The sequence below is a fragment of the Podarcis muralis genome, chromosome Z (assembly GCF_964188315.1).
Source record: "Podarcis muralis chromosome Z, rPodMur119.hap1.1, whole genome shotgun sequence".
In the NCBI taxonomy this organism is placed as follows: Eukaryota; Metazoa; Chordata; class Lepidosauria; order Squamata; family Lacertidae; genus Podarcis; species Podarcis muralis.
Genome location: NC_135673.1, coordinates 30,045,256 through 30,065,223, shown reverse-complemented (window position 1 = coordinate 30,065,223; position 19,968 = coordinate 30,045,256). Strand labels below are relative to the sequence as shown.

Genomic DNA, 19,968 nt, shown 5'->3' with positions numbered 1-19,968 from the left:
TAGATACAAGGAAGGGCCCCTCTGAGCTTCTTTCCCATGTCTGAAGAGGTGTTCTTATTGAACTCTCATAGAATCATAGAGTTGGAAGGGACCATGAGGGCCACCGTCCAACCCCCTGCAATTTAGGAATCTTTTGCACAACATGGGGCTCAAACCCACAACCCTGAGAGCAAGAGTCTCATGTTCAGGGTCAACTTTCTATATTGTTTATGGTAATGAAAAGATATGGACAATAACCTGCTAAACTTTTCCCCCCTATTAGTCAAAAACATTCTAACTGGAATGGATCTGATCAACACTTTTCAAACTAAATGCTTGGATCAGAACTTGGTTATTCGCCAGCTCCCACACTTCCCAAATGCTCCAAGGTGGTTCTGAAGCCCCAAAACCGATTGTTTCAAAATGTGTTATTAAAATGTGTATTTTGAAAGAAGATAAATATGTAAAGAAGTAAAGAAGTAAAAATATGTGTTTAAATGTAGATTTCTGTGCAGTTTTTTTTTTAAAAGAAAAAAGGTTGCAGAAGGGATAGCTCCAATCATTTGAGCAAGAGATTCTTAATCTCAAGGTTCGAGCCCCTCCTTGGGCAAAAGATTCTTGCGTTTCAGGGGGTTAGAGTAGATGACCTGCGTGGTCCCTTCCAAATCTACAATTCTAGGTCAAAATGGGACAGAATAGACTGATGAGTGAGCACATGTGAAGCTGACGCGGAGTGGAAATAGGCATATCTGTCCATCCTTAAAGAACATATAACAAAGGAAGGGCAAGTCTTAAAGAGAATGGAATATTCTGACAGTGTGCACTAGATGGCAGACGTCTGCTGTTTAGCTGAGCTGCACAAAGCAATGCTCTATGAAGTCCAATTGCTCCGAGAAAAAATTGGGGGGAAATAAGCTGCCACCAGAAGTGTGGTTAGGTCCTTGCACCAGAGTGGGTATAAGTTGCCCTGTTAGGCCAGCCCTGGATTTTCATGTGCCTGATCCTTCGAGTGCAATATCACCAACCTAATGAATGTATGTTGAGAACACAACATTTGAGAAGAATATTGACAGATCAATGTTAGATAGGTAGTGGTCCCAGTGCTGGCCCCATCAGACAAAGGATCCTCAATGGGACCTTGTAACACGAAAGAGGTTGTGTGTGCAAGCCAGGAATTCTCTCACTCTTAAATCATATTCCTGTGGTGCGGGGACTAACAGATCCCACAGCAAAAGTGGACCCTGCAAGCCCTTGTGTCTGCAAAGAGATTTGTACTGCAAGGCTGGAAGGATGAACACCCACCATCTATTACCCAGTGGTCTGAAGATGTCATGCTCGAAAGCATAGCTTATATTTGTCAGACTCATTCTGAAACCCATTTGGGCATATGAACTGCCTATGTTGCTTGTGTTTAAGTTGGGATCAATGGACTATTCTTACTGTTAATGCCAGCAGATGATGTTTCTTTTTTCTTTATATATGCAAAATTTTAATTTTATTTTAGATTCTCTCATGCTCCCACCCTGGCCCTCTTTCTTGACTGTGGTTTGCCAAGTGATTTTTTAATTTTATTGCTGGGTAGATGAGCAAACCCCTCATCTTGCCTTCCTTTTATCTCAGTTCCACATGTACTGGGAAAAACTCATTTGCAATACTGGCAACCAATCGTGCTGATGCAGTATGGTCCGACTGCTGCATCTTCCTTTCTTTTTCTAAGCTACACTGCAAAAATGGGATGCAGCAACCATGTTATTGTTACTATTTGATTTGTGTGGGTTGTTAAACATCTTGCAAAGCTGCAGCTCCCAAGAGATTATCCTGCTATCTAGGGAAGTTGGATTTCTGGTCCTGAGATTTCTGGCTGCCAGAGGCAGAAGAGTGATTCTTGCAGATTTTCTCTCTGCTTTGCCTTTAGGCCTGTGCAGTGACCTATTTCTCTCCCTTTGATGTGCTACCAAATCAGTGAGTGAATGAATGTTTACTTGTGTATGAAACACAGGTCATTACATCAGATGAAAAACCAATACAAAGCAGTGACAAATCTGGTCTCCAAAATGTTAACCGATTTCTGGATGCTGCTAACATGCTTACCCACAATTCACTATAAAACAACAAGTTCCACAGGCCCCATCTGATACCAGACATTTAAGCCATTATGATACCACTTTTAAACAGTCACAGCTTCCCCCAAGAGTTCTGGGAACTGTAGTTTGTTAAGGGATCTGAGAGTTGTTAGGAGACCCCTATTCCCCTCACAGAGCTACAATTCCCAGGGTGGTTTAATAATCAATTCCTCTTCCCAGGCAATGCAGAGGACTGCAGGGGGCACCCTAACAACTCTCACCATACTACATATCCCAGAATTCATGGGGTGGGGGAGTGATGCCTCTTTAAAGTGTTATCATAGGGTTTTGAATGTCTAATGTGAATGTGGTCTTAGAATATCTTGTCTGCCAGGCACGGAAACTGCTGGGCTGACATTTCTGATAATTTTCTTATTTGAGTTCTATTCTGCTGGACAATTTCAACAGATAAGTTGGTAAAGAGGAAGGACTGGCTGAGGTTGTGCTTTGCATTTGGAAGGTTCAATCCTGGGTATCTCCAAATAGGCGAGTCTTGTGCCTTAAACCCTAGAGTGCTGTTTTCTGAAGACTTTACTAAGTTAGATGTACCGAAGATGTGAAGAAGCTTTTGATGTTCCCATTTTTGGGGATCTGAGGATCCAACCAAACATATAATATTGCTGAAGGGGCTTGATCCCCTAACTCCTTCTAGCCTTCCTCTCAGCCCATCGCTTATGAACAAACAGTAAGTTTTAACTGAGTTTAAAATTTCCCAGCAGGTAACTTTTTTTCACCCCCATTCTCTGCATGGATTGGCTCTTTCATTTGCAGGCTCTTTTGACTCATACTTACTGTTTCCTCCTGCACTCGATGGCTCTGTCTATCCTGAACTCTGGCAAACTGATGAATCCTTCTGCTTTTTCATCCTATCATGAAAGAAAGAGAAGAAATACAATTGGCAAAGAGCAAAAGGTTGAGAGAGGAGATTCCATTCACTCTCGTTATCCTAGATACTGAGTTGCCAGATCACTGAGCAAAAAGCTACTGTTAATAATGAATCTGTTTGCGGATGACCTTTAAATATGAGCACTTTCAGTGGGTAGACGGCAAGTTCGAAACTATTAATAACTTAGTGCTTCTCAAACATTTGCACTGTGGTATTTTTTCCCACCCTTTGTGTGACGGATAGTGCTTTCTGAAGTAAAGTTCTGCTGCAGTAAAGTTCTAGCTTATGCCACAATCAAAACCAGAGTTTATTTTATTTTATATTTAAATTTGTATCTCACCTTTTCTCTAAAGAGGTTATGGTAAAGGAGTTTTCATTAAGGGTGAGCCAAAGACAGTTACAGTGGTACCTCGGGTTACAGACGCTTCGGGTTACAAACTCCGCTAACGAGAAAGGGGTTGCTCCAGGTTAAGAACTTTGCCCCAGGATAAGAATGGAAATCGCGTGCCAGCAGTGCAGCAGCAGTGAGAGGCCCCATTAGCGAAAGCACGCCTCAGGTTAAGAACCATTTCAGGTTAAGAACAGACCTCTGGAACGAATTAAGTTCTTAACCTGAGGTACCACTGTACTGGTTTTCTGGACATTTCTGTACATACAAATATGCACACTCCACTTTTAGCAATATTTTTGTTTTTGTTTAAGCAATTCAGTCAAAAGTGTTCGTTGGTTTAGGAAGGATTGTACCGCTTACAATTAACATAATTTGCCCTCAGTGATCACACTGCCAAATCTGAGTGGCTGCATAAATTATTACATTTATCAATTTTTTTTGCTTCTTGAATGTTAAACAATAACACATATACAACTCCTCCCCCCTTAATAAAAATGTTGCAGTGCAGAGTACAGCCATGTTATATAACACATCAAAAAAGGAGAGGATCTAGAATATCCAATATAACAAAAAAAGTACAATATCAGAAATCAAACCAGCCAAAATATTTTATATGCTGTAGGAAACTGCCTGTTGTCCATCTTGTTCATTCAAACGTATAATAAGACAGTGCCATGCTGTGTAGCATTCTGATGTCAACTTTTCCGTTATGTGACCCCCTGGCCCAACTGAGGGGAATTGACTGTCTGATGGCTCCAGAGAGCACTGCCTTCACTCTCAGTTGGCTTTGCTTGCCTTCACCAACACCCTTACAGAGTCAAATTTGATTGACTTTTTAGTTTCCGGTGGGTTTTGAAAGGTATTCACTATGTGAGGAAACCTTCCAACCCTAATACCAGGAAGGTGCAGGAATCTGGAAAACTGCCACAGCTATATTTATTTGTGTACAACAGGTCAACAACTCAGCATAGCAGCTAGGACTTGTTACATAGGCTAGACTAAGACTCCTACTGAGATGTGGAGATGATGGGAAGTCCTGGGCAAAGTGATATATGATGCTTTGTTTACAATGAATGTATGAACAACATTTGCTTGGGTGTGGACAAGCTCTCTCCTTGCTGCGGTGTCCATCCCACGTTTGTAAAATCTGGCAGACCTGGCAGGCTGCTTTGCTGTAAGTCCACACCTTTCTTTAATAAAGCACTTGAACTGATCCCTCTGATGTTTTTGACATCCTTCTTTGGTATCCCTGCAACAAACCACTCCCACAAGTCCTCCTTTGGACCTGAGGTTCAGAACATCCTACCCCCTGCAGCAACAGAGACCCAGTCTGTGGCATCTTCTGTGTGACTGACCTTCAGGTATTTGATTTGAAATAGTGTGACTCCACTTCGTTGTCTCTTCTGCAGGCTAAACATACACTGGCTCTTTCAACCATCCCTCATAGGACTTATTTTCCAGACTCCTCACCATTCTGGTCTCCTCTCTTTGAACATTTGAATAGGCTCCAGTTTGTCAGTGTTGGGAGATTGAATCACAGTTCTCCTGCATCATAGGCTGTTTGTGCCTCAGCTGCTTGCTCTCTTCTGCTTGGGTCTTGGCTTGCATATGGGAGTCAGCAGCTGGGACCCCTGGCAGTGATTGCATTGCCCCTTTCCTGAAGCTCAGCTTGAAAGGGAGTTGGGCAAAGGCAACACTTACTGCATTCACTTCAGAGCAGCACACATGGTTTCCTCCATACACATGCCCCATTTTATCTTTACAACAACCCTATGAAGCAGGTTAGACGGAGAGATTGTGATGGCCCAAGGTCAACTAGTAAGCTTTGTGGCCAAGTCATAACCCAATCCGGGGTCACTCTAGATGTGGGAGTCATATAGCCATGGTAAAGGCTTGTAATATTGCAGGGTGCCCCCTGACCTCGGCTGACCAGCACTCTGAGCTTTACAATGCATTGGAATGCATTGACCTTATAAGGAGTTATGTCCCCCCCCCTCTGGGCAGTGTAACCCTATATCGTTTGTGGGTGGGTTAAAGCTTGACCGGATGAGGTAAAGTGAGACATTGGAATGCAGCCATGCGGCTGGACAGAACAAAGGATAATAAAAAGTGATCGGAGGAGAGGAGAGGTCTCAATGAGCTGCTCTCTCTCTTATTATGGAATATTACTCGCTCTCTATGTCTTTATTTTATATTAAAGAAGTGCCACTTGTAATGGCTGGCCTGACAAGTGGTGCCCCGTGTGAGGCTGAATAAAAGGATACGACTGAGGTTTTTAAAAGAGAGCTAAGAAGCAACTTAAGCAAACAGTCTGAGGCAGACTAAGAGGATTCTAACAGAAACTGTGAGAGGATTTTTGATCCAAGCAGTGAATATCATCGGCCCCCTACGTCCGGCAAGGATTGCAAAGCGCTGAAGCATCTTAAAAAAGATCCCAGGGTGAGTCCGATCCCTTTTCTTCTTTTTTTATCTTATTTTAAAGACATGGGCAGCTCTTTGACTTCTCCGCAACAGAAATTTTTAAGAGACTTAAAATTTCTCCTCTCCTCCAACAAATTGGAAGTTCCTGATGGTGATGTGATACAGCTCATTCTGGCTATTGATGAACATTGTCCCTGTTTCCCTTTGAATGGAACATGGGAAATAAAACATTGGGACAAGATTGGTGAACATTTTCATGGGCACCCCAGCATTGGTGTTCGGATTTTAAATGCTTGGTGCAAGGTTCGATATGCTATGGGCTCTTTATCACCAAAAAATATCTCCATGGCTGCATTGCCAACACAACCTCCAGCTTCTTTAATTCAGCCTGCTGTGCTGGCATCTGTTCCAATACTGGCTTTGCCTGCAGCCCCAGATCCCAAACCTCCAGACTACAGTTCCTCACCAGAGGACCCAATCCTGCAAAAATACAGTGGTCTGGCTGGAAATGGCCCTGCTCTTTCAGCAGCAGAACCAGCTAGCCCTTTTCAACGTGCAGCCCTTGCCTGTTCCTTATCACAGGATACCATGGCATTCCCTGTTATTGTGCCCCCTGCTGGTGCTCCAGCAGGAACTCAAGCCCAGCACCAACCTTTTGACTTTAAAATCTTGAAAGAGCTGCAATTGTCAGTAAGGACAAATGGACTGCAAGCTCCATTTAAACAAGCAAGAGGGAATAATCCTAATCTTACCCTCGCAGATGTGATGGATGCTATGATGGGGCATGGCCCCTTTGCTCAGGCTTCAGTACAAGCCACACTGCTGCAGATCTTATTGAGGGATACTGCTCTTGCTGCTCAACAAGCAATGAGAAAAATCCCGGAACCCACCAGTATCCAGTCTAGGCGGGGTTCAATCAGACAAGAACGGTGGCCTCCACCAAAAGAAAAATCCTCAGCACCAGCTTGTTTCTGAACAGCTTATTTCTGAACAATTGACTTTCGGCCACATTGAACCGTCTTCATCCCACTGGCACCAGCAGACAGGAACGGTTTGCTTTTATATTGCCAATATAACAATTTGCAGCCCAACCAGCGATGTCAGTGGATTGTCCTGCCTCACAGCATGTGGAACTCCCCTACACTTTGTCAGCATTTTGTGGATGAAGCATCGAAACCTTTTCGCATGCGCCACCTAGAGGTGCTGAACAACAGCTGCATCTGACAGTATTTGCTACACCATTGTTGCCAACAGGAATTTTATATGCTCAGACATTGTGATCAAAGGACGTTCACGTGCTATAGCTTTGAGCGGTTTTGATATTGCATCAATTTATTTGCCTTTTTCACAGACTGAACAGCAGCATTTATTGATCACAAATGCTGCCGTGCAAATTGCTTTGGCAGATTTTATAGGTGTCATCATTTTTAACCCTCCAAAGGATGACCGTTTGACATTTTTGACACAGGTCACCTATGTTCTGGCTACCCCCTTGTCTCTCACACCTCTCCCCTCTGCACTAACCCTCTTCACGGATGGAACGAAAAGTAGGGGGGTGGTGACGTGGGAGGAGAGAGGAAAATGGAAATGTTTATTTACCTCTCCACAGTCTTCTGCCCAGCGAGCTGAACTAGAGGCTGTGATTCTTGCCTTTCAATCCTTTCCTACTCAACCATTCAATCTTATTGTGGATACTCAGTATGTATATCGCCTTTTTGCTATTTTACCAGTATCTTATATAACTCCTTCCTTGGATTCTGACTTAATTTCCTTGTTTCTTGCCCTGCAAGCTTTACTTCAGCACAGAGAGTTCCCTTATTATGTTGCACATCTTCGCTCCCACACATCGCACCCAGGGTATTTAGCAGAGGGCAATACAAGAGCAGATGCAGCCTTGAAGAACATTTCTGCCTTTTCTCTCTTTTCTGATCCTGTACTATGTCATAACACCCTTCATCTCCCTGCGAAAGCATTGGCTAAGCAGTTTTCTATTCCTTTGGCCCAAGCTAGGGATATTGTGTCCCAAGGTGCTTCCTGTTCCCAAGGATGGCGTGCGGCCATGGCGAGCATCTTCAACCGCGGAAGCGCCTTCCTAACCATTTGCCTTGCCATCCTTTGCTGCACCTTTATACAAGGAAGAGAAGCAGACGACCTAGTCCAGTTGAAACCACCATATTTCACCTTATCGGCTGGCAAGCATCTGTCGCCTGAATCCTACTCTGGCTGGCAGTACCCACGGCTCAGCCACTCTCGAACTATAAGAACAGCATTGTTGAATAAGACTTTTAGGGGTGAAAATTATCATAAGATATGGAGGGATAATATTTTTGTAGAAGATATGATTATGTTTACCAGTTTATTGCATGCTTCTAAATGTTGGGTGTGTATGCCTGCCCCCATTTGTTTTCAAATTAAAGAGGGGAAAGAATCATGGGGCATATATCCAAACTGTCAATATACTTTGAAATTCATGTTTAATAGCTCTTGTTCTCTTACAGGAACATACAGTGACCAATACCAGTGCATACCAGTGCATGGTTAAAAACTAGAAAGGAAGCCTACCATGCAGCTTGGAATCAGAATTCTTATATTCTTGGCTTCCGGATGGAAGTTGGCTTTGACATTTATTGATTATAGTGATTATTTTAGTAGTTATTTGCATTATTTTGTGTTGCTATATACAATGTATTCCTTCTTTAATTTCTGTATGTACTGCATGGTTCTCCAGTCTCACAAGAGTCGCCTATCGCTCTCGACATAACCATTGGTACTGATATATATGGCTCTGATTAAAATATAAAGAAAGAGGGCATGTGGGAGTCATATAGCCATGGTAAAGGCTTGTAATATTGCAGGGTGCCCCCTGACCTCGGCTGACCAGCACTCTGAGCTTTACAATGCATTGGAATGCATTGACCTTATAAGGAGTTATGTCCCCCCCCCCTGGGCAGTGTAACCCTATATCGTTTGTGGGTGGGTTAAAGCTTGACCGGATGAGGTAAAGTGAGACATTGGAATGCAGCCATGCGGCTGGACAGAACAAAGGATAATAAAAAGTGATCGGAGGAGAGGAGAGGTCTCAATGAGCTGCTCTCTCTCTTATTATGGAATATTACTCGCTCTCTATGTCTTTATTTTATATTAAAGAAGTGCCACTTGTAATGGCTGGCCTGACATCTAGGGATAGGGAACTTCCAACCATAGACCTAACTAGGCCTAGCACAGGCCATAGTATGGTCCACAGAGCTGTTTTCCCCAAACCACCCGCAATGGTTCCACACCTGAAAGGGGGAAAATTTGCAGCTGTAGTTTGAATTCAGACTGCACCCATAAATTGATTTCAAAGAGGCTCATGATGGGCAGGGGAGGTAAGAATCTATCCCACTTGCCAAATCAGCTTCCTTAACCTTGGGTTAAAACACCTGCTTCCCATGCAAAAGTTTCCAGAATCTGATTCGGTATAAGGCAGCTTCTTGTGTTCATCATATCATAGACAGCTGCTTTCGTGGGTGACTGACATCCTCTTAGCCATTAGAATGGAGAACCCAAATATAAGCCTGTCTTTCAGCATTGAGAGCTGTTAATTTCCCGTGGAAGTATTCAAGTAACACATATTTACTTTTTGTTTAATGTGATTTTTGCTCACACTCTGTACGTGTAGGCATCTCAGAAAAGCAATCATTCACACTACGGAGCGGGTGCTGTTATTGCCCACTTTAATCTGAGGATAATCTCTGGCTGCAGTGGTACAAGCTGAAACAGAAGACAGCTAACTACCTTTGCTGATTGATCACAATGCCAGGTAACCTCCTTATTCATATTCAACTTGCAGATATGGAATTACCCGATAAAAGCCTAAGCTTTACATATGGAAATAAATCTCACCTTGATATTCCCCTCTCCCTTATTTTTATTTTACTCAAGACAAATTCATTTACTCATTCACTGCCCTCTCATTGAGAGCTGGTACAAATTGGTGGCTAAAAAGAAGAAGACACACCATGCATCCTATTGATGTTTACCCTAAAGTAAGTCCTGCTGTGTTCAGTGAAATTGACTCCCAGATAAGTCTATAAAAGACTGCAGCCTGAGCTATGAATCAGGATGTTTGAGTCCAAATTTCACTCCAGCCATGAGCTTATTTGGGGAACTGCATATGGCCAATGGGCCTGGTTCTTACATCCTGAGGACCAATTCTGACTGGCTTGACACCACAATGACATCAGGTGACCTGTTTTCCTTTGCCTGAATGGTTTGAAATCAAACTGCCCACATAAAGACACAGCACACTGCAAACGCCAACCACCAGCTGATTGGTGGTGCCTGCAAAGCTGGGATCTGTAGGGATCGTGCTCTTTACCTGCTTCATATCAATATCATATATGACATCAGGTGTAGGGCAGGTGAGGATGGCTTGGGTGAAATAATCTCCCACACTTTCCCCTAATATCTGCATTTGGCAGATGGTTTTGGGTTGGAGAACTGCATCACAAAGTTAGGAGAAGATTGTTTGTTACAGGAAGTCTAAATGAAATAGGTTTGCATTACATTGCAAACTGAACCAAATTTCTCCCCTATCCCCACTTTTGGGTAGACATGGACAGGATCACACTAGAAGTGTGGATGAGCCCTTACACTAGTCCTGTGCCTAGGAAGCCTGGGTCTGAGAGGTTCCCCACTATTCCCCCCACTTTCCCCAGGAAAACCCACTGTTTAATGCTGAATTGGACCAAATGGTAATCCACAGAAAATAAAATTGTTGTTTGTTCCAATTCAGTGATAACAGTGTGTGACTCCGAAGGAAAGTGGTGGGACAAGCAGACGTGTGGACAAGATGATAGTTGCTATTTGGTCTCAGGAACATTTGCATGGCTGTATTAGCAGATACGCGGGTGGCGCTGTGGGTAAAAGCCTCAGCGCCTAGGGCTTGCCGATCGAAAGGTCGGCGGTTCGAATCCCCGTGGCGGGGTGCGCTCCCGCTGCTCGGTCCCAGCGCCTGCCAACCTAGCAGTTCGAAAGCACTCCCGGGTGCAAGCAGATAAATAGGGACCGCTTACTAGTGGGAAGGTAAACGGCGTTTCCGTGTGCGGCTCTGGCTCGCCAGATGCAGCTTTGTCACGCTGGCCATGTGACCCGGAAGTGTCTCCGGACAGCGCTGGCCCCCGGCCTCTTGAGTGAGATGGGCGCACAACCCTAGAGTCTGTCAAGACTGGCCCGTACGGGCAGGGGTACCTTTACCTTTATTAGCAGATACAGTGGACAAACAGCACAGATTCTTTCCACAAAGCACCAGTGCCGCCATGCACCACTCGCTGAAGTAACTTACACTTAGGCTACTCATTTTAAAATGCGGAAATCCTCTATGTGCAGTTAAATGCAGACCCACGCACTGATCTGTGAAGACGCATGGGAAGTAACATTTAGATTGGCAAATTGGAAGGATCTTGGTGATCAGAGCTATTCTAATGTATGCATACATGCGCACATATGCCCAACTCTCACAGTACTTCCTGCATGCATTGTTTAGCAGGGTCTGAGTCCATCCATGTATGGAGAATTTCCACAATTAACCACTGTAAGCAAGAATGGCAACAAAAATGTTGCTGCATAGAGTGCTCCTGTTAGGGAGGCTTCAGCAATTCAATCTGCAAATTCTGATGTCAACTGACCTGAACAGCACACCCTGGACCCTGACTAATGTGCAGAGAGGAATCTAATTATCCTTTAGATTTCATGGTTCTCCCAATTCTTGGGATGCAGCTCTCAGCTCAAAAATTGTACCAAAAACGTATTTTAGGATAGAACATACCTGTAAATATGTATTGTGTGAGAAAATATGTTCAAAGCCACATATTTAAATACACATTCTCATGATTTTGTTTTCTATTTGCTGATCAGTGTAGAAGCATGATGGAACTGAGTTCTAAATGAACACAAGCATCATTGACATTGTTCAGGATTGCAGCCCAGATATTTCATTCCATTTCCAAATCTCCCTTAGTTTCATTTTTCCTCCTTAGAATTATCAGCACCTCCTGATCAAAATGCTTGCTCTGTCCTCACTGGCCTCTTTGGGGTGACAACTCCCCTTCACAGCCCAGCCTTCAAATATTTTTGTACTTCTGCAAGCTTTGGGGCTTTCCCAAGCCTGCTGGTATCCCCAACTTGTGCAATGATGGCACCATTTTTGCAACATCAGGACCAACACTCTGAGAACTGAGATCACCGATAGCATATTTGAGTATGGTGAACTGTCTACACACACAACAACAGCTTAGAATGCACCTCATTTTTCCTTCTTCTCCGAGGGCCCAGCAGTTTCCCACTTCATCCATGCTTTCTTGGCATAGGTCTAAGTGGGTTTCTGCTTGCCTTGCTCTGTTCCCAGGGAAAACCTGCTCTTTAGTGCTAAATCGGAGCAAACATCAATCTGAATTGCAATTGCCAAAGAGCAGTTTTCCCTGGATGGAAAGCAGTGGAACAAGAGGAAGTGTGGATGAACCCTAAAGGTAAGCAACTGAATCTCTCTGCCCATATATTCATTTTGGGATTTTTCTTTTCTGCATTGTGGTAGGTACTCACATTCTGGTTAGTGTACCAGTAGAGGGAAGAATCCTTCAGGACAAACCAGTATTTTTTCCACTTCTGGGTGAAGTAACCTTTGGCATCCTTCTTCTTCCACAACCAACCCTCGCAATCTCCATGCCCCAAGTCTTTGCAGGATATCCTTCGTCTGCTGCTGTTGTTCAGTGAACCTCCTTGAATGGAAACGAGAACATGAGAACTTCCAAAAACAGGAGAGAGGGCAAGTGTAATCCTTAAGGGTGAATGATAAACATGATATAAGATTCTCAACGGAACCCTTTTAAATAAGAGGGACATTCATATGCAATTGTGAAATCCTTGCAGCATTTTATCCATCTGATTCATGGCGTTCATAGGATGCAAAGGGCAGCCTGCCACATTTCTGAATCCATGTACATGCTTTGGTTTCCCTAATCCTCATTATTAATTCATTAGCATTTTGGAGCTAATTTTTCCTGAAATACAAATTTTTGCAAGCAATTCCCCCTAATGCAGTTTATTTGTTATTTTTATACATACATTCATTTGGGTGCACTTGCTCCTAATATATGCAGTTATGTACATATTTTTTTGAATGGAGAATTGCATTGAAAAAATTGGAGAAGTGCAAATATTGAAGTAGAGTTGCATGTTGGTTTGTGCATTTGTGTTGGAAAGGGAAATTTAGGCAGGTTTGCATTAAAATGTAAACAGAGCCAGATTTCTGCAGACAAGGAGAGGAAAGACCCCTGTTTAAAACCCCAGAGAGCAGATAACACTGAGCTAGATCCACCAGATGGTTTGGCAGTGGTATAAGGCAATGTCTTACATTCCTAACAACTCTGTGGCATCTGTTACTTTCATGGTTGAAAAGGGATTTGAAAGTGGATCTCCACAAACAAAATCAGATTCTATCACTATACAACTAATATTTACAGCAGCCCTATAAGGTAGGACAGTATTATTTCCACCTTTTGTACAGACAGGAATGGGGTGAGGGGAAGAAGGAAGGAAAGCAGCATACCTAATCGAAATATATAAAGAAATTGTCCAGTAGCACCTTAAAGGTAAAGGTAAAGGGACCCCTGACCATTAGGTCCAGTCGTGACCAACTCTGGGGTTGCACCGCTCATCTCTCTTTACTGGCCGAGGGAACCGGCGTACAGCTTCCAGGCCATGTGGCCAGCATGACTAAGCCACCTCTGGCAAACCAGAGCAGTGCACGGAAACGCCGTTTAGCTTCCTGCTGGAGCAGTACCTATTTATCTACTTGCACTTGATGTGCTTTCGAACACATGCTAGGTTGGCAGGAGCAGGGACCAAGCAACGGGAGCTCACCCCGTCACGGGGATTTGAACCGCTGACCTTCTGATCAGCAAGTCCTAGGCTCTGTGGTTTTACCCACAGACCAACTAAGTTTGTTCTTGGTATAAGCTTTCGTGTGCATGCACATTTCTTCAGTTGGAGAAGGGTTATGGCTCAGTGGCAGAACACTTGTCTCGGCTGCAAAAGGTCCCAGGTTCAATCCCTGGCCCAGATAAGACTGGAAATGTCCCCATCTAAACCGCACAGAACAGCTGCCAGTCTATATAGGCAATATTGAGCTAGATGGACCAATGGGCTGGCAAAGTATAAGGTGGCTTCCTAAATTTGTGGCTGGTGTTTTGGAAGTTAGTACCTGCCAGTTCACACTCGGGGTTCGGTCTAAAAGTTCACTCAGCAACTTCTTGAACCTGACACTCATAATATATGGATGGGCTGTCTGAATGTGTTAAATGAATATTGACATCAAGTGATTTCTCCAATTAGATTTATCAGTTTCCCAGCACATGGGATGCACTGCATTGCTGGTTTGACTTCTCTTCCCTTTTGAAACCGAATTACTAAATGTAGAGCAAGGCTGATCTGGACACAAATGTCTCTTAAATGCTGTTAGCCTCTCTCGATTCCCAATTTGTTTTTAGTTCACATAACATCAGAGGACGCTATAGATGATGGTGATTAAAAAGTGCTGTGACTTCTCTGTCTGATCTCTTTTTAACCAAGTAAGAAAGAACGGTCAGTGTATAGCAAAAGTATTTTTCAATAAAATCTGAGTCTAATTCATAAGGAGTACTTTGGCTTTATAAGGCTGATACTGGATGCACAATTTATTTTCAACATTTCAGTGCATCCCACTTCATAACTCTTAACGTTTTATTCTCCCTTTCTTTCTCTATCACCAGAAAGAGACCCCCTGCCCCTAATATTCATATCACTTTCCCTTAAACGCCTTGGGCAAATTTAATTAAAACATTAGACTATTCACTGTGAAAAATTGAGTTTACATTGTTATATTAATTATATTTGTCCTACAGCTGCGAAGCAGAGTCAAGAATTTAGATCACATTAAATTACTATCCTTTCTTCTTTGGCATCCAGCAGCTAAGCTCTGAAAAGTTTATTCCTTTCTTGAAGTGACATTCCAGCCAGTTTTAGAAGAACTGCAGAACACATAAGCTGGAACTAAAGGTTTGGGGTCTTGACAGCTAATAACAACCATCTTTCCCCATCTCTGTTCATTGAGATTTATCATCTGAATACCTTCGGTGACTGTCCTTGTCTTCTGATATTAAGGTGGGTGGTGAAAGGGACAGGACTCCTTTTGTCTCATCTTTGGAACATGCTCCTGAGAAATATCTGCTGTTTGCTTGACATCTCTGTATTTAACAGTTAGAAGACACTCCCTACATAGAAGTTAGTCCCACTGAGTTCAATAAGACTTACTTCCATGTAAGTGTGTACAGGATTGCAACCTAAGGTACCAAGTGAATTACCTGCTTTTCCTAATGCGATTCTAAATGCAAGGTGGATTTGAACATCCAAATATGACTTACAAGGTGCTTTATGCTAAAGCTCTGCAAATGCAGGGCTCCCCACCCCCCGCCCAGTCGGAACTCAGTTCTGGCACCTCTCAAGTGGGAGCCATTGCAAGAGAACATGGGAGGTGTTCATGCTGAGTTCTGACACCTCTTTTTCAAGAAAAAGAGCACCGTGCTACAAATGCAATGCTTTGCTTTCACAAAAGTGGAACCTTGATTTCCAATTTCTGCTAGGAATATGTAAGAAGATGAATAATTAAAACAACTTACCTTTGGGCCATTTCTTGCTTTTTACCCTCAGGGAAGCATAGTGAAATGACTGGAAGAAGAGGAGAGAGAGAGAGAGAGAGAGAGAGAGAGAGAGAGAGAGAGAGAGAGAGACTGGTCAGTTATTGGCATGTGGAATGTTGAGCTAAGCCATTGTAGGCTAAAAGTCAATGCTTCATAATGGCGACATACATTACTGCTTCCAGCTGGGATTCCACTCTCCCTCTCCAAAATATTGCCATTCTTAAAAAAACCAAACAAACTTCCATGCCAGCTGTTTAATAAGAATTACATATATTCTAACAAGGGATAGGGTGAAGACACACATAATACCAAGTGTGGTGGAAGTGGCTTAAAAATACGTAATTGTCATGGAGGCAGGCAAGACTTGAGTCAGGAGGAGGAGGAGCCTATAGAGTCCTAGATACCCATATTCCCTGCAGAAGGGCAAGCCCTCTTCCCCTTATATTCAGCCTGAGGTTAGCAAAGTAGAACAGGGTGGAGAACCTCAGGCCTGTCAACCTAATGTGGTCCTCCAAGCCTCTGTATCTGAACCTCAGGACTCTCTGCAGGTTACTATCCCCTCCACAGCCACACATCTCTCTCCCAGGCCACACTGGTCCAGCTTTGCATCCTCCCTGTATATGCCTGTCTGGGATGTGTCATTAAACTCTGATAATGCATATTGCTTTGCATGATGGAGAATAAAGAGGTGTGTATGTGTGTAAAAACCAGCCTGCTGGACAAGGAGGGAAGTTTGCATTAATTGATCCACCCACTTTTTCCTCTGCTTCCACCCACTACTGACCCCCCAAAAGGCTGCCTAGAAGGCAATGTGGTCCCCAGTCTGAAAAATATCTCCCAGCCCTTAACTAGAACCTGAGGCTCATGAGCCAGGACCTATACAGATGACCCTACGAAGTACGATACACCTCCCCCAAGGAATCTATCACACCAAGCACCTCCCACTTCACAACTACTATTCCTTGTTTCAGGGAGCACAATGGGCATGAAGTAACAGTAAAGCAACAAAGTGCTCAGCTCCAAGTCAGAGGACTCTCCCTTTACGAAATGCCACTCGTATTCCAAGGGGGTGAAGCCTGGGAGGAATAATCCGAAGTTATAAGCCCTCCACTGAGATCACTCAGAGCTATCTGAGGTCCTGCAACCACGACACTGCCTGCTACTTGCTTGGCTACAGGATCCTCAAGTGCCCCCATAAGCCTTCTGGGCTACACTTATTAGAAGGAAGAGACCAGTTTGCTGTCCTGCACAGAAACACTTCAGAATGCAGTGAATGCGCTTTCAACCTGGAGCTGTGCTAAAATCTGACCTCCAGTTTCTCTAAAGTCCCGCCCCCTTCTGCGTGAAAGAAGCTTCAATTTGCCTGCCTCAATATCAGGACACTTCTATTAGAATTCTGGTGGGTGTGGAGTTTTGAGTATCTCTTATTGTTGCTAAGTGGCCAGGGCCACAAGTGGGATATACACTTTTATTTTCAGGAAGCACTTCTATAACACTCTGCAGCCTCCTTGGGTGCCTGCACTTCCTGACCTGAAACAGCTACTTCCCGTTGTTTTCATCTTGGCTTAGATGAATGGAGGGCAACCGGGAAGGCTGCAAAGTGCAGGCTGCTGGTGAGATGATTTTTAGAAAGATAGGAAGGTCATTCACAAACAACACTCTACAGAAGTATGGTAAGCATGACAAAAATTCTGCACCCCACCCATGAAAATTTCAATTATTCTTTTTTAAAAAAACCTGTCCCCTTTCATAATTTTTGAAAGAAATTTCTTTTATCGCTACCTGATGGAGAATGGTCAGAGAAAAATGCAAGAGAAACTTTCAGGGTGGAGCTATTGCAAATCACTCCCAGAGCACTTCAGGGCATATGCTTAGCCTGGTCTACACACACAGCAGGCACATAGTAGAATGAGGTGGTAGAATGCTGAGGTTGCAAAATGGACTGTACCACTACAGGAGGTGGGCTATATTTTCAAATGCCCTTGGGGAGTGGGAGTGGGGAGCCCTCCTGCAATTGGAAACTGTCACAAACACCAAATGGACTGGGTAGTACCTATTTTCCCCTAGTGTGTCTTGGAGCATTTAGTTTTTTGAAAGGGGGGGGGATTAAAAATTGGTATCCACACCTGTAGGATGAAATGGTCCAACCCAATCTATCACCTCATGATTCCAATCATCGCATTCTGCTACATGTGTAGACTAGTACTAGATTTGCACCCTAAAACTGCAGTCGTGAATATATAATAGATGGAATAACTTGAATCACATGGGATTTGTACCTTTTCATTCCACAGTAAATCATTCAGACCATGACAGGATTGGTTCCACCCAGTGAGCCCTGAAGGTGGTGCTGTTTGAGTATGCAGAGGATATAGATAATTTTTTAATGCATTTTTATGTTAATTTATCGATATGGTCTTATTATGGATGCAATCCAGTTTGAGATCCTTTGAATAGTAAACTGGTCTATGAACAGATAAAAGAGACAAGAACGTCTTGTTTCCAGTGGGAAGCCAACTGTGTGGCAAGAAATGCTGTTCTGCCCCCACAGGGTTCAGTTATTTAGTGATAGCAAATCTATGTACAGTGGTACCTCGGGTTAAGAACTTAATTCGTTCTGGAGGTCTGTTCTTAACCTGAAACTGTTCTTAACCTGAAGCACCACTTTAGCTAAGGGGCCTCCAGCTGCCACCACGCCGCTGGAGCACGATTTCTGTTCTCATCCTGAAGTAAAGTTCTTAACCCGAAGTACTATTTCTGGGTTAGTGGAGTCTGTAACCTGAAGCGTCTGTAACCTGAAGCATCTGTAACCCGAGGTACCACTGTACTGTACAGTCATACCTCGGGTTGAATATGCTTCATGTTGGACGCGTTCGAGTTGTGCTCCGCGGCAACCTGGAAGTAATGGAGCGCGTTACTTTCAGGTTTCGTCACTCGCGCATGAGCAGACGCTCAAAATGACGTCACGCGCATGCACAGAAGTGGCAAAAAGTGAGGTGTGCGTGCGCAGACATGCCGTCGCTAGTTACGTTTGCTTCTGGATGTGAACGGGGCTCCGGAACGGATCCCGTTCGCATCCCGAGGTAGCACTGTATTAGTATTAGGTAGAAGGAATACCAATGCTGCCCCTTTAAGGAAAGGTAGTGCATTCCCCCCTTTTTAGACCCCAAGGCAGGTTGGGAAATGTAGGCACAGCAATATTCTACTTTCTGCTGGCTCTGTCAGAGAGCAGGACAATACCTCCTCTTCCTCTTTTGTAATCTAGTGGCAGTCTAGTCACGGCAAACCCAAGAAGAAGGGCGAACTCACTTTGTCCTTACAGAACTCCACAGAGAACTTCATAAAAAGCTTCTAACCATCTTCATTCAGAGCCACAGAACAGCCTATTGGAATGTGAGTAATATTTCTACACGTGTCTTGATAATCTTCAATAAATCTATGTATGAGAGCTTTGTGGAATTGTGCTAATAGTATCCAGAAAGAGAGAAAAATCGGAACACATGCACACCACAAAGAGATGGCCTTGGGGAGGTAGCAAGCATGCACTGGTTTTTCAAGGCCTTTGCCTGTGACTTTCAACAGGGCACCATGGATGAGTGGATCGGCCCGGCTACATGCCATTTTTCATTATGTCCTGTGCAATGTGTGCCTGCGTCAATTTTAAACCAACTCATGTTTTCTACCTGCTTTTCTGGTTTCAAAGTGAAGTTTGCAACCACAAAGGGCTAGAAGAAAGCTGATTTCATTCCCCCCCCCCCCAGTGGAAGCTTCCACATTGCAGCAGAATCAATAAGCAGCAGCGACCGCCCTGCAATCTGTTTGAGTGCACCCTACACAATGCAGTAAATTTCCATGAGCAGGAATTATTTTGAATAAATCAAAATCAGACAGCAGGAGGACGTAGACAATCACATCCAACCTTATCAAGAGCTCATGAATTAACTCATTTTTCAGAATGCAGAGCCGCAAGGCCGCCCCCCCCCCCCCCCCAGAGAGAGAGAGAGAGAGAGAGAGAGAGAGAGAGAGAGGAAAATGTGCATAGTGCCTGCAGAACCGACACAGGAAGAGCCCTGGTGGGTTAGATTGAAGGCCCATCCAGTTCAGCACCCAACTCCCCACAGATGCCTTTGGGAAGCCCACAAGAGGGGCACCAACACAACCAACCCTCTTCCATTGCTGCTATGAAAAATGGTAATAATTCAGTGGTAGAGCATCAGCTTTGAATGCATTGAGTAATCCAGTTAGAAAGTGATCAGGAAGGAAGAAATGGAAAGAAAACTTTTGTCCAAGACCACAAAGACCTGTTGTTTTGATTCTAATATTGTATTGGACTGTGTTAATTATGCAGGTTCAGATTTAGATGTGAAGTGAATCAGATTTGCGTCCCCCCATCCCTACCCTTATCACCTATTTTGAGAGCTCTCTTTAATGGCGAGCAATGGCCATCCCCCT

At 43.8% G+C, this 19,968-nt stretch overlaps 1 protein-coding gene across 2 annotated transcripts in view; it reads right to left on the bottom strand.

Moving 5' to 3' along the window:
• Nucleotides 1–19,968, bottom strand: part of LOC114589252 (connector enhancer of kinase suppressor of ras 2-like) — a 219,538-nt gene that overhangs the window by 24,261 nt on the left and 175,309 nt on the right. For both annotated transcript variants that reach the window (XM_028715480.2, XM_028715481.2), the window contains exons 16-18: nt 15,496–15,544; nt 12,383–12,558; nt 2,895–2,968 (exon numbers count right to left, since the gene is read on the bottom strand). In XM_028715480.2, the coding sequence (XP_028571313.2) occupies nt 2,895–2,968; nt 12,383–12,558; nt 15,496–15,544 (299 nt within the window). The remainder of the gene's footprint in view (nt 1–2,894; nt 2,969–12,382; nt 12,559–15,495; nt 15,545–19,968) is intronic.